Raw genomic sequence first — 15,404 nt, forward strand, 5'->3', positions numbered from 1 at the left:
TCTGAGGAAAGGGTCTGAAATCTTTTGACCATGTGATATTTCAGTTTTTCTTGTTTAATAAATTTGCAAAAATTTCTACGTTTCTCTTTTTTTCTGTCAATATGGCGTGCATTAATGAGAAAAAAAAAATGAACTTTTTTAGATTTACCAGAAGGCTGCAATGAAACAGAGTAAAAAATGTAAAGGGGTCTGAATACTTTCCATACCCACTGTATGCTCCCCTCCTATATATGCAGGCTAGATCTTTTCTTCTATGCCAGCTATAGTTTATCTTAGCTGGTCTGGTCAGGTGTTGTGAACCAAACTATCTGGTGATTGTGGTAATTGTTGCTGAATGTGAATGTGGAGTTAACCAGTGTTGCCTTTTGTTGCTACCTTCATGTTCTTGCTTTTCTCCTGAGTCTCTCATTGTCTATTCCTGTGTGTGTGCAGTGTGTCAGTGTTTTGCCTCTTCCTTTCCCAGTGGGAGTGGGGAATCAGAGGAGTTCTGTTTAGGACCATAGCCAGGCAGTGGACTCAGGCATCTCCACCATCAGGAGTAACCCTGAGGTGAGGGACAGCATAGTAGCCCCTGTCCCTCGTTATCGTACAGTCCCATTGTGACAGCAAGTTTGTAACAGAAATGTGTTAGGAGGATTTTATGATGTATACATACAGTTGCATGTGTAAACTATGGTAAAATATATATAGCATTGGTATTTTTTGTGTATGTTGTTCTTTTCTATATAGTAACAAAAAAGAAGAATTTAGATAGTCCTGGTCAGAATTAATATAATAGTAAAAAAAATTGTAATACAACTTATCAAGGAATTATTGCCACTGGCTTACTTAGGCATAAGATTACAAGACTATGAGATAGTATAGCTACTTTTAGTTTATTTCACCCCCTTTCTGGATTCACAGCAACACTGCTCAGTATTACTGTAAATATCCTTAATGCTGCTGCTTCTGAACATGTGGTACATAAAAACAGGAGAGCAGGTATTCCTCATGTTTGTGTGTACTGTGTATGGGAGACATCACAGCATTTAGTCACACCTACAAGCTTAAAGGGAAGCTGTCACCAGTTTTTTCACTATTTAAACAAAAGTATCACCTTCTGCAGCTCCTGCATTCTATGAAGGTGCACCTTGTTGCCGACCCCCCCTTGCAGACGCCAAAAATAACTTAATAAAATCTCACCGTTTCCTATGCAAATGAACTGTGTTGGCTAGATGGGCGGGCTCTATTTCGGCTCCTGTCCCCCCTCCTGCCGCTGTTCGCCATCCTCCTGTTATGATTGACATGGATGAGGACGCCGCCGTCATCATCCATGCTACTGGCGAAGTCTCGCACAGGCGCAGTTTGCTGTGCCCCTATCGCGGGCCGAGCATAAAAAGTTTCCCGCGCGCCGGTGATGTATTTGTGCAGGCGCGAGATTATGGGCGGATACGAGGAGGACATTGGTGAGGTCATGCACAGCGGTGCCCATAATCTCGCGCCTGCATAAATACATCACAGGCACGCGGAAACTGTTTTTATGCTTGGCCCGTGATAGAGACACAGACATGACCACTTTTTCTGTACAGTCAACTGATACAACAGGTAAAAGACACCAGTCTGTGTTGATGCATGGTACATTATAAGTGAATGCACACACTTTTTAGATGCCCGAGAACTCGGATGTAGGGCTGTTTAATGCCAAAAATATTGCTCACTTAGGATTGTGTCTGTACCTGTCTGCTTATAGAGAGCGTAATGGAGTAGTGTGCACTAGGTTATTTGATGTAGAGTAAGAAAAGCCTTGGGAGTCACGTCGGGTGTTGGGGATTGAAAGGGGGTGACATGCTATAAGAACTGAAAAGTAGAAAAGATACAAAGAAGGGCAGGCTAGCCCTAAAGCATGTTGCTTTGTTCATGATTGAGGTTGCCCACGAGAGGATGTTTGCCAGAAGACTAGAGATGAGGTTTCCTTACATTGGATGGTTCTATTAGTGTCACCTTGCCACCAATCCATTCTCTTGTCATAGAAAATGTAATTACTGCCACCAAATGTGAAGCATGGACGACCGTAACACATTTATTCTGCATATAACACCTGGCCTAGCAGCTATTACCAGAGAAGAAGAGAGGCGGCCATCAGTGTAAATGAGTTAGTGGAAACTGCCATTGATTCATTTTCTACAACTAAGCCACAGACCCAAATTATATATTAAGCAATTAAATGGATAGTTGGAACACATCATGACATGAGTAAATCTGACCACACACATTACTGTAGATAAACGTTACGCAAACCACTGGGATCAGCCAATGACCTGATGTCTAAGGACTTGTTCACACGCTGCGTTTTTACCTGCGATTTTTTTGCGTTTTTGCTGCAGAAATTTCTTGAGAAAATGGTTGTACCTTTCTGCAGACATTCCCCAGCAAAACCTATGGAAGAAAAAATTAGCTGTGCGCACACTGCGTTTTTTCTCAAGAAAATTCTTTCAGTAGATTTTCTTGAGAAAAAGAATGAGCATGTCACTTCTTTTCTGCAGCTAACTGCGTTATTCACTCCATTGACTGTAATGTAATCATAAAATAGCGCAGGAATAACGCAGGTAGCAAGTGATGTGCGTTTCATTGCGTTTTCCTGTGTTATTCCCACGTTACTTCGCGTTTTTCGGACATAATGTTCATCACTGCCCGTTTTGCAGGGAAGTGATGAACATTATGACAGGAAGTTATGACAGGAAGAGGAAGCGGAGCAGAGAGTAAACACACATATATCAGACATATAGTAAACACACACATCGCACTCACACACAGACATATAGAATACACATAGAAATCAAACGCATAGATTAAAAATAAAAAACGTAAAAAAAAAAAAAGTGGGCTCCGCCATATTTTTACCGTCCAGCCGAGGTAAACACACAGCGGCGGCCCGGTATTCTCAGGCTGGGGAGGGCGAGGGCCATGGTTAACGTCCCCCCCCCTCCCACAGCTAAGAATATCAGCCCGCAGCTGCCCCGGGACTGTAGCATCCATTATGCGACAGTCCCGGCGTGTTACCGACTCTTCCAGATTGCCGTGATGCGGTGGCAATGAAGGTAACAACGAGTTAATGGCAGCGCATCGCTGCCACTAAATCCAAGCTTAATTATGGCAGCGTCTATGAGACAGCTTACATGATTAACCCGTAAGTAAAGTGAATAAACACATACACCGAAAAATCCTTTATTTTAAATAAAACACAAAAAAGCCCCCTCTTTCATCACTTTATTAATTCCCCAAACACACAGCTCCGGCATAATCCACGCAGGTCCCACGACGCTTGCAGACTGATCCAGCCGCGTCTAACACATAGTAATCAATGCAGCCTCGTAACGAGCCTGCAGGGGTAAGGACAGGTCATTTCTCACGGTCGGTAATGTGAACACACTACTGCTCACGAGAACTGCATGTGTCCTCACAGGGACTCTATCGATTCTCTAACTATCCATCCATTATCTATCTATCCATTATCTATCTATTCATTATCTATCTATCCATCTATTTGTCTGTCTGTCTATCTATACATTATCTATTCATCTATCTATCTATCCATTATCTATCAGTCTATCTATTCATCTATCAATTATCTATCTATCCATCTATCTATCCATCTATCCGTCCATCCATCTGTCTATCTATTCATCTATCTATCCATTATTTATCTAATTATCCATTATCTATCAATCCATTATCTATCTATCCATTATCTATATATCAGTATCTATTCAGCTATCTATCCATTATCTATCTATCCATTAGCTATCTATTCATCTATCCATCTTTCTATCTATCCATCTATCGAATATCTATTATCTATATTATTTATTGCTGTTAAAGCAACCTGCAAAAAAAATGCACCAAAACGCGGTAAAAAACGCATGCGTTTTTTGGTGCGTTATTGGTGCGTTTTTTAACGCAGGTGCGCTAATCCTTCACTCAAGAAATTTCTCAAGAAAAATCCTTTTTCTAGTGCGCACAGAGCCTAAGGGAGTCTCTGGACGGCAGAAGGGAAAACTAACTGAGCAGGGTCCATTAAAAATAAAGCTGTTTATTTGAGCATTCAGGAATTAAACAGTTATTTGCCTTTTCCATAGGATAAACATGTCCGTGCTCATTTATGGTGAAGCTGGTAGGGCTAAATGTTGGTAGGGATGAATGTGTATGACCAAGAGAACCGGTCATCAGAATCAGATATGTCAAACTAAAGGTATGGGCATGACGGACCTGTTCTACTGTTTTATTAGGTACCTTTAGTATAGAAATCTGTAGCCTGGCTGCTCTTTAACTTCTTTGCGCTTTCATTTTTTCCTCCCCTTCTACCAAGAGCCATAACTTTTTTTTTTTTGTCAATGTATGAAGGCTTGTTTTTTGTGGGACGAATTGTATTTTTGAAAGATACCTTTCTCATTTTACCATGTAGTGTGCTGTTAAATGGGGGGAACAAAATCCAAGTGTGGAAAAACTGCAAAAAATAAATAAATAAAATAAAATGGGCAATTCCACAACTGTTTTGTTTGTTTGTTTTTTTTTATTTATTTACCATGTTCACTATATGGTAAAATTGTCCTGGCAGTATGATTTTCCAGGTCAGCACGAGTATACAGATACCAACCATGACCATGTACCGTATTTTTCGGACTATAAGACGCACTTTTTTCCCCCAAATGTTGGGGGAAACTGGGGGGTGCGTCTTATAGTCTGAATGTAGGGCTGAGGGAAATGAGAGTGCTGTGGTTGGGGGTTGGGCGGCTGATCGGGGGCACGAGCAGGCTGTAGCAGCCTGCCGTGACCACGTGGACCCGCTCATTTCATATGCACGCCCATCATCTCTCAGCGCTGAAGCCAGCGCTGACAGGTGGGCGGGATGATGGGCGGGGAATGCGCGCATATTAAACAGCCAGCCCGCATGATCACCCCTGGCAACTACGGCCTGGAGTGATCATGCGGCGGTATTCACTGCCCCCCACGCATCATCATCAGCGTGGGGTGCAGTGAATCAGTATAACTCACCGGCCACGATCCCTGCAGCACCGCAATCTCCTCCTGTCTGTGCCAGCGTTGGCTGTGTGCAGACTAGCAGCATGATGTCATCGCTGTGCGCACGTGTCCACACGCAGCCGGCATAGACAGGAGGACATCGCGGTGCTGCAGGGATCGTGGCCGGCTCCACACTGCGGCGCTGCTGCTGGCATAGACAGAGGAGGAGCGATGCTGCAGGGAGTGAGGTAAGGGGTAAGGTGAGTATGAACGTTTTGTTTTTTTTTATGTACCATAACATGCGGGCCATATAGCAGGATGGGGGTATATAGCAGGATGAGGGTATATTATGAGCAGGATGAGGGCATATAGCAGGATGGGGGGTATATTATGAGCAGGATGGGGGTATATTATGAGCAGGATGGGGGTATATTATGAGCAGGATGGGGGTATATTATGAGCAGGATGGGGGTATATGAGCAGGATGGCGGTATATGAGCAGGATGGGGCCATATACCAGTATATAGCAGGATGTGGCCATATGCCAGTATATAGCACAGGATGTGGGCTATACCAGGATGAGGGACATACACTGTATATATAAGGCAGGAGGATCATTACCAGGATGGGGTACCTTAGTAGAGAATTTGGGGACATTACCCCATAACAGTGTCAGCAGCAGATCCTCGCCCCATAACAGTGTGTCATGAGCACATTTTTTGCTTAAAATTTTATTTTTCTATTTTCCTTATTTTTTCCAACCTGAGCTGATGTTTTTGTTAATAACGTTTTAGTGTAGATGTGATGTTTTGATCGCCCCTTATTGCAATGTTGCAGCAGGCAAAAAAACCACAATTCTGGAATTTCTATTTCTTTCTTTGTTACGCTCTTTACCAATCAGATTAATTTTAAAAAAATATTTTGATAGATTGGACATTTCTGAAATAAGAGATAACAAATGTGTATTGGTTTTTAATTGTTTTATTTTCAATGGAGCAAAAGGTGGGTGATTTGAACTTTAGTGTTTATTTTCAGATTTTTAAAAACATTTTACTCTATTTACCAGTCCTCTTAGGGGACTTACAGTTGTAGTCGTGAAATTGCTTCTGCTGTACAGAGCAGTGCATCAACATCAGTACTGCTCCGTAGAGCTCAAATCATGATCTCCTATGAACACCGAGCCAGCATTCACAGGAAGAGCATCATGACAGTCACAGGATCATCAGCTGACCCCTGGCTGTCATGACAACCCATGGACGACCCGCGATCATGTCAATTGGAGCAGGGAGTGATGCGCTCCCCGCCAGCGCATGTTAAATCCCGCTGTCAGAGATGGACAGAGGGATTATTACTGGTTAACAGCTGCGGGCAGATCTCCAATCTGCCGGCGGCTGTTAAAGGCACATGTCGGCTGATCAGATTAGCCGTAATGTGCAGGAAAAGATGCGGGCTCGGCATGTGAGCCCACATCAAAGCAAGTGACCTGACATATGCTCGCCATGCCTTAATCCCACCCACCTTTAGGCACCAAGGTCAGTGTTAGAAAATGACTGTGAAGATTTTTACTATCCCTGACACCGATACCGAGAGGTGGGCGGGTTATGGGCATGATGAGCAAAGAATATTAATTTCCCTTTAAAACCTTTATAACCTGGGGCATATATACTAGGATGGGTCCATGATGGGGAACATATATACTAGGATGAGATACATATAAACTAGGATGATGAACATATAAGCAAGAAAGGGGCCTAGGATGGGGAACATATATACCAGGATAAGGGACATATATGCCAGGATGGGGAACTAATACACAAGAATTGGGACATATATTCTAGGAAGGGGCCCAGAATGGAGAACATATATACCAGGATGTGGGATATATATATATATATATATATATATATATATATATATATGCCAGTATGGGAAACATAAATCAAAATGGGGAACACGTATACCACGATGGGCCACATATATACCGTATTTTTCAGACTATAAGACACACTTTTTTCCCCCCAAATGTAGGGGGAAAGTGGGGGGTGCGTCTTATAGTCTGAATGTGGCTGCGGGGAATGAGGGTGCTGCGGTGGAGCGGGTCATCGGAGGCACGAGCAGGCTGTAGCAGCGCCTGCCGTGACCACGTGGGCCCGCTCATTACATATGCACGCCCATTCTCCCGTCCATCATCCCTCAGCGCTGAAGCCAGCGCTGACAGGTGGGCGGGGAGTGCGCGCATAAGTAAGAGCCGGCCCGCACGATCACCCCTGGCAACTACAGCCTGGAGTGATCATGTGCGGCTGTATTCACTGCCCCCCGTGCATCATCATCAGCGCGGGGTGCAGTGAATATTACGGTATACTCACCGGTCACTTCCCTTCAGCATCGTGATCTCCTCCTGTCTGTGCCGGCCAGCTGATCGGTGTAGAGAGCGGTGAGCACAGTGATGAAGTCATCCCTGTGCGCACCGCTAGTCTCCACACAGGTCAGCTCACAGGCAGACAGGAAGAGGAGCGATGCTGCAGACAAAGGTGATGGCTCCACACTCCAGAGGTGCTGCTGCCGCCACAGACAGGGGGAGGAGCGATGCTGCATGGAGCGAGGAAAGGTGTGTATAAACGTTTGGGTTGTTTTTTGTGTGGCACGCGATACATGCCATATAGCAGGATGGGGGTATATAGCAGAATAGATGGGGGTATACAGCAAAATGGATGGGGGTATATAGCAAAATGGATGGGGGTATATAGCAGGATGGATGGGGGTATATAGCAGGATGGATGGGGGTATATAGTAGGATGGGGGTATATAGCAGGATGAGGGCATATTCCAGGATGGCAGTATATAGCAGGATAGGGGTATATAGCATGATGGGGGTATGTAGCAGGATGCCAGTATATAGCAGGATAAGGGCATATACCAGGATGGGGTACATATATAGAAGGATGGGGATCATATACAAGGTAGGAGGATCATTACCAGGCTGGGGTACCTTAGCAGATAATTTGAGGACATTACCCCATAACAGTGTCATTAGTGGATCCTCGCCTTCTCTTTCGACCATCTTTGTCCTCCTTCTGAAGCCTACGTCATGCACACGCACCAGCATTGAGGTCCTGCACAAGCGCACTTTGATCTGCCCTGAGCGGGGCAGATCAAAGTATTGTAGTGCGTCTGTGCAGGACCTCAATGCTGGTGCGTGTGCATGACGTAGGCTTCAGAAGGAGGACAAAGATGGCCGAAAGAGGAGGCGCCGCCCCCGAAAAGATCCATCTGACCCGTCTGCACCACAGCGACCGTTCGATATTATAAAATCATTTTTACGTTTTGCACAGTGGCCTGGGCTCTTATATACAGCATGTTAGAATGCTGTATATAAGAGCCCACTGGTGGTGGCCGCAGCTTATAGTCGCCAAATCTGGTGACAGGTTCCCTTTAAGAACCATCTTATAAAGCAGAACAAAGAGACCTGGAAGTGACTTGGCAACTCAACATCATCAAATCTGTCTGAGACAACATGAAGAGACAGAAGGAGTTTTGCAATCCTACAGAAGATCTGTGGTGATTTCTCTAAGATGTTTAGAACAACTTCTCTGCCTAAGGTGCTTCAAAAACTGTGCACAAATTTAGCTAAACTATTTTTTTCCTCCACACCTACTAGAAACTTCTCCACAGTACTGTATATGTGTGTGTTTTCCAAGAACACAGTGTGAACAGAGTTTTTTGTACTTGAGATTTTAAAACTCTATTCCACGGTCTCAAAAATACTGCAGTGGAACACAGCCAACCTGTCGGAAAAGGCTCTGGAAAAATCCACACGCACACTTGGCTTTTATATTGATAACGGTCAAAGGTTGTAGTGTAAAAAGCAATTTCTAAAACGTTAAAAAAATAAATTTACAACAAAGCTCACTGTCAATCCTGCAAACACATATATATATATATATATATATATATATATATATATATATATATATATATATATATATATATATATATATATATATACACACACACACACACACACACAGATTAAAGGGATTCGAAGAGTACTTTATTTTTAACACAGCACTTTACCTTTGTAAGCGCATAAGAACTAAAAGCAATAGGCCTGCCAAAAGTTTATGCCAATGCACCAGATGCATTTTTCAAGAAAATAAAAAATAATGTATAAACTTGGCATCTGATATATATAATTACCATCCAAACATGGGAAGGAGATGTAGGAATGCAGAAATGAGAGGTAGGAAATAGCACGCGGCCGCAGTGGATATTTTTTGAACCACTGTAGCATTCAGTTTTATTCCCTGGCAAGTCTTAAAATTACAAATTATTTGCATAGTTCTGCTCATTTTCCTACTTAACACTCATGTCTGCTAATAGATTACTCAAGTGAAATAATTAATGAATGGATGATATTGTGCGCTATGTGAATGCCAGCACCGCAGCCTGTGTAGAAGATAGGCTATTATAGGAGATGGCTGAATAAAGTACAGTAAGCACATAAGTACTGTTTGAGTCTTATCATGAAGGCATCTAATATCTGATTTGCTTTATAACACTTAAAGAGGTGGTCCACTACAAAGAATAGTGGTCACATCGATGTAAAGCTGGGTAAGAAGGCATTTTCTATATACCTTCTGTTGTCAATTCAGCCTGTGAGCGGCGCTATCGCTTTCCACTCACTTCCCATCACGTGACCCCGGCTGCAGTGACCTCTCATGTCCGGTGATGTCATGTCAAATTCCGATATTGGGAGTTGACCTGGCATCACCGAGGCGGGACCCAGTGTCTATGAGTGACTGGGCTGTGGGCAGAATTTCACCACACATCACAGCCCAACATTGCTCTTGCCTGCGGCGCTCTGCGGTGAAGGAGAGAATGCGCAAGATTCTGTGCTGTGACGTGCGATGAAGCACACACACAGTTGAAATCAGAAGTTTACATACACTATCTTAAAAGACACATATGCATGTGCATGTTTTTCTCAATATCCCACATGAAATCAGAATAAACCTTTCCCATTTTAGGTTGTGGAAGCTTCTGATATTTTTATTGGAAACATTTTAATTAATTAGAGACACACCTGAAACACACTGCTTCTTTGTGTTGCATCATGGGAAAGTCAAATTCACCTAAGATCTCAGGAAGAGAATTGTGGACTTGCACAAGTCTAGTTCATCCTTGGGTGCAATTTCCAGATACATCGTTCATCTATACATATAATTATACGCACGTACAAACAAGGTGTGAATGTCCAGCCATCACACCCGCTCAGTAAGGAGACGGGTTCTGTGTACCAGAGATGAAAGTGCTTTGGTCAGACATGTGCATATCAACCCAAGAATAAAAGACCTTGTGAAGATGTTGGCGGAAGCTGGTAAGATTGTGTCATTATCCACAGTGTAACGAGTACTGTATCAACATGGGCTGAAAGGCCACTCTGCCAGGAAAAAGCTATTACTCCAAAAGAAATATAAAAAAGACAGATTGTTTGTAGATGCACACAGGAACAAAGATCTTAATTTTTGGAGACATGTCCGGTGATCTGACAAAACTAAAATGTAACTGTTTGGCCATAATGACCATCGTTACATTTGGTGGAAAAAGGGAGAAGCTTTGAAGCCTAAGAACACCATCCCAACTCTGAAACATGGGGATGGCAGAAACATGTTGTGGGGTTGTTTTGCTGCAGGAGGAACTGGTGAATTTCACAAAATACAATGGATGGCACCATGGAGGAAAGAAGATTATGTGGCAATACTCAAGCAACATCTCAAAACATACATCAGCCAGGATCTTAAAGCTTGGCTGGAAATGGGTCTTCCAAATGGACAATGACCCAAAGCATACTGCTAAACTGGTTAGAAAGTGGCTTAAAGGCAACCTGTCAGGTGCAATATGCACCCAGAACCATGAGCAGTTCTGGGTGCATATTACTAATCCCTGCCTAACTGTTCCAGGCTATAGTAGCATAGACAAAGGGTTCTTTAGAAAAAGTATTTCTAAAGATTCTATATGGTATGCTAATGAGACCAGCGACTAGTCGCAAGGGCATTAGTTCCCTTGGCTAGTCAGTCCCCTTAGCATGTAAAACGCCATTGTAGGCGTGCTAACATGATAATGAATACGCAGCATCAGAAGCATGGTCACACTCAGCAGTCAGCTGCCATCACGTCCGACCCTGGACTTGGTCTCATTGCGCATGATCCCAGACTTTTGGTCATGCACACTACATGAGTTTGAAGCCAGAACACGTACACCCGACTTCATAATGCCCATGACCGAAAGTCCGGGGTCATGAGTCCTGAGCCAAAATCCAGGAAGCGGACGTAATGGCAGCTGAAATGTGAGTGCGACCATTCTCTGACACTGCACATTCATTAGCATGTTAGCACACCCACAGGGGCATGTTACATGCTAAGGGGGCCGACTAGCCAAGGGAACGAATGCCCTTGCGACTAGTCCCTGCTTTCATTAGCATATCATATGGGATCTTTAGAAATACTTTCTCTAAAGATCTCTTTATGTATGCTACTAGATGCAGGCACAGTTAGGCAGGGATTAGCAATATGCACCCAAAACTGCTTGTGGTTCTGGGTGCATATTGCACCTGACAGGTTCCCTTTAAGGAAAACAGTCAATGCTTTGGAGTGGCCATTACAAAACCTATTGAAAATTTATGGGCAAAGCTGAAAAGGCTGGTGCAAGCAAGGCGACTTACAAACACGGCTCACTTACACCAGTTCTGTCAGGAGGAATGGACCCAAATTCCTAACAACTATTGTGAGAAGCTTGTGGAAGGAGATCCATAACGTTTGACCCAAGTCATACAGTGTAAGGGCAATGGTACCAAATACTAATGAAATGTATGTAAACTTTCGACTTTGCAAAAAGTAATAAAAATGCCTTAAAACATTCTCTCTCTCATTATTCTGGCATTTGGCAAATATAAATAATTTTGATTCCTAATTGAGCTAAAACGGGGAAGGTTTATTGTGATTTCATGTCAGATAGTGAGAAAAACATGCAGATGTGTCTTTATAGATAGTGTATGTGAACTTGTTTTCAACTGTACTTTTTTTTATATATATATATTTATATATATATACACATACACACACACATACAGTATATTATATATATATATGCACACACACACACACACACACATATATATATATATATATATATACTGATATATATATATATATATATATAAAAATAAATAAATAAATAAAAAGAGGCTGTGAAGAATGCAGGAAAAATAAGACTTCATTTACGATGAATAGAATACATAAAAAATACGTTTAATGATTTATGACTTAATTACCGCTGGCTAACAGTGGGGCCTTTCAATACTTTTATACATTTATGAAAGTAAAGTAAACAGTCTATTACATAACTTAATGTTTTTGGCATCTCTCTCTTACCATGGCAAAGATCTTTCTCAATGAGTTTCATCTGCAGCTGGAAAATTTGCTCCTCAAGTTTGCATATGGAGTGTTTCATCTTTTCACGCCTGGTGATCATATAACATAAGTTCCTAACCTGTAGACGGGAATTGAAAAAAAGTGATAAAATAAAGGACATCTTAAAATAACATTTTTACTTAGGCATAATAATTCAGTGCAATGTTCCATGAAGTAGAAATAATTTAAATCTCATACCTACTTTACAGTTTTATATAAAGAAACATTATATATTATATTAAATAATACCCTGTCCAGAGGATAGGGGATAACTTGCTGATTGCTCGGAACTTCAGAGATCAGCAAGTGGTTTTACTATATACAGTCATGGTCAAAAGTGTTGACAACCTTGAAATTATTCCAGAACATGAAGTATTTGTCCCAAAAAATTATTGCAACTACATACGTTTTGATGTACACATCTTTATTTCCTTTTTGTGTATTGAAACACAAAAACCCCCCCAAAAAAACAAAACAGAAAAAAAAAGGCAAATTGGACATAATTTCACACAAGAAACCAAAATTAACTGGACAAAATTATTGACACCTTTCCAAAATTGTGGGTAAACAACATTTTTTTAAGCAAGTGATGCTCATTCAAACTCACTTGTGGCAACTAACAGGTGTGGGTAGTATGAAAATCACATCGGAAACCAGATAAACAGGGGAAAAGTTGACCCAATCTTTGCATTGTGTGTCTGTGCACGCCACACTAAGCATGGAGAAGAGAAAGAGGAGACGAGAACTGTATGAAAACTTGAGAACCAAAATTGTTGAAAAATATCAACAATCTCAAGGCTACAAGTCTATCGCCAGAGATCTTGATGTTCCTTTGACCACGGTGCTTTATAACCTATAGCACTGTAGCTAACCTCCCTGGACGTGAACAGCAGAGAAAAATTGATGAAAGGATGCAACGCGGGACAGTACGGATGGTGAATAAGCAACCCCAATGAAATTCCAAAGAAATTCAAGCTGTCCTGCAGGCTCAGCGTGCACTAGTGTTCGTGCAAATTATCTGTCTAAATTTGAATGAGATGAAACCATGGAAGATCCCATTGCTGACACACACATAAAAAGGCTAGACTGCAGTTTGCCCAAATGTATGCGAGCAAGCCAAAATGCTTCTGGAAAACCATCTCATGGACATATGACACCAAGATAGAGCTTTTTGGTAAAGCATATCATTCTACTGTTTACTGAAAAGGGAATGAGGCCTACAAAAAAAAGAACACAATACCTACAGTCAAATATGGTGGAGGTTCCGAGATGTTTTGGCGTTGCTTTGCTGCCTCGGGCACTGGGTGCCTTGACTGTGTGCAAGGCATCATGAAATCTGAAGATTATCAAAGGATTTTGGATCACAAAATAGTGCCCAGTGTCAGAAAACTGGGTTTGCCTCCTAGGTCATGGGTCTTCCAGGAAGACAATGACCCCTAACATACTTCAAGAAGCTCCCAGAAATGGATGGAAAAAAAGCACTGGACAGTTCTGAAAAAGCCAGTAATGAGTCCGGATCTAAAACCAATCGAATACCTATGGAGAGATACAAAGGATATAAACGTGTAATTGCAATAATTTTCTGGGATAAATTCTTTATTTTCTGGAACAATTTCAAGGGTGCCAACACTTTCGGCCATTACTGTATATGATATCGAAGCATATACTACAGGTGATCAGATGATCGCAAGTTCAAGTCCCCCAAGACTAAAAACAATGACATAGTTAGAGGAGACCTCAATGCTCCACCACCAGCAGTATGTATTGGCTTATGATTGACTGCAGTGGTCAGGTCACTTGAGCAGCAAGTCATCGGACGTTTTCTGATAACACACTGCTCAAGTGACCTGACCACTGCACCCAATCACAGGCTGCAGTAGGTCCTTGTGGGTGCCAATAGGGGAGTATCAATTAATTTATTTTTTACAGATCAGTGTCCATGGGATACTTATCTTTTAGAAAACCCATTTAACAAAGTAATAATTAGTTCCATTAATAAGTAATTCCATTACCTTTCATTGTACATAAACGGGTTGTCCAGAATAAATACATTTGCATTGTGCAAGGTTGCACACTTCTAGTCGTATTTTGGCCAAGCACATGCATATCGCATACTCGCGGCCACGTGACTGCCGTTCCTGGCTCTGAACCGCAACCCCTTTAAGATATGCCACCATAACTTACTACACAAACTGTATACATTATTTCACCCGTACTGGAGACCCGTTCACACGCATACTCATTCAAATAGGTGTTGATTTTCACACCATCACGTTTTTACACTGACCATGTTTACATGTGAACGACACTTGTGTCCATGTCACCCATCAAAAGCACCGGGTCTCATGGAGTGTAGTGTGACCCGGAGTAACCTGGTACCCCTGAACAGTGGTAATGTTACTGATCTCAGTGCTCATCACAGAAGCCGGGTCTCACGCAGCACAGCATGACCCATAATTGTCTGTCCGCAAAGTTTGTGGAGTGCTAGAATGCTGCTCCATAGGCTTTGGTCGTCTGATTCACTCTGGACTACGCCGGACCTGCTGTATTTTTTTTTCTTTTTAATAAAGTGGTGTACAAGGGTAAGTGTCTTGTTTTATTTCTCCGTGCTTGCGTTTTTTTTCAGATATCCTTGTCGCACTACGACGGATTCCCTGGACTAACAAAGAGCTCCATAGGTTTGTTTTTTTATTTTATAAAAGGTAAAAGAGGGAACATTTTAGAGAGTGTTTTGTTTTTTTTTTAAATATATGTTTTTTGTGTGTGTGTCTATTTTTTGGATTACTGGGTTACTAATGGGATGTCTTATAGACAGCACTCCATTACAAACACCAGAGATTCATGCAGCAGACATGAACCCCATAAAACAATACCCCAATTGCCAACGTATTGGGGCAAATCGGAAAGATATAAGGCAAAGCGCCAGATTCAGAGCAT

The 15,404-nt window shown here is 42.1% G+C and overlaps 1 protein-coding gene across 4 annotated transcripts in view; it reads right to left on the reverse strand.

The window, feature by feature from the left end:
- Positions 1 to 15,404, reverse strand: part of JADE2 (jade family PHD finger 2) — a 353,612-nt gene that overhangs the window by 20,863 nt on the left and 317,345 nt on the right. For all 4 annotated transcript variants that reach the window (XM_075344470.1, XM_075344469.1, XM_075344472.1 and 1 more), the window contains exon 10: positions 12,429 to 12,546. In XM_075344470.1, the coding sequence (XP_075200585.1) occupies positions 12,429 to 12,546 (118 nt within the window). The remainder of the gene's footprint in view (positions 1 to 12,428; positions 12,547 to 15,404) is intronic.

Source organism: Anomaloglossus baeobatrachus, chromosome 4 (assembly GCF_048569485.1).
Source record: "Anomaloglossus baeobatrachus isolate aAnoBae1 chromosome 4, aAnoBae1.hap1, whole genome shotgun sequence".
Classification (NCBI taxonomy): Eukaryota; Metazoa; Chordata; class Amphibia; order Anura; family Aromobatidae; genus Anomaloglossus; species Anomaloglossus baeobatrachus.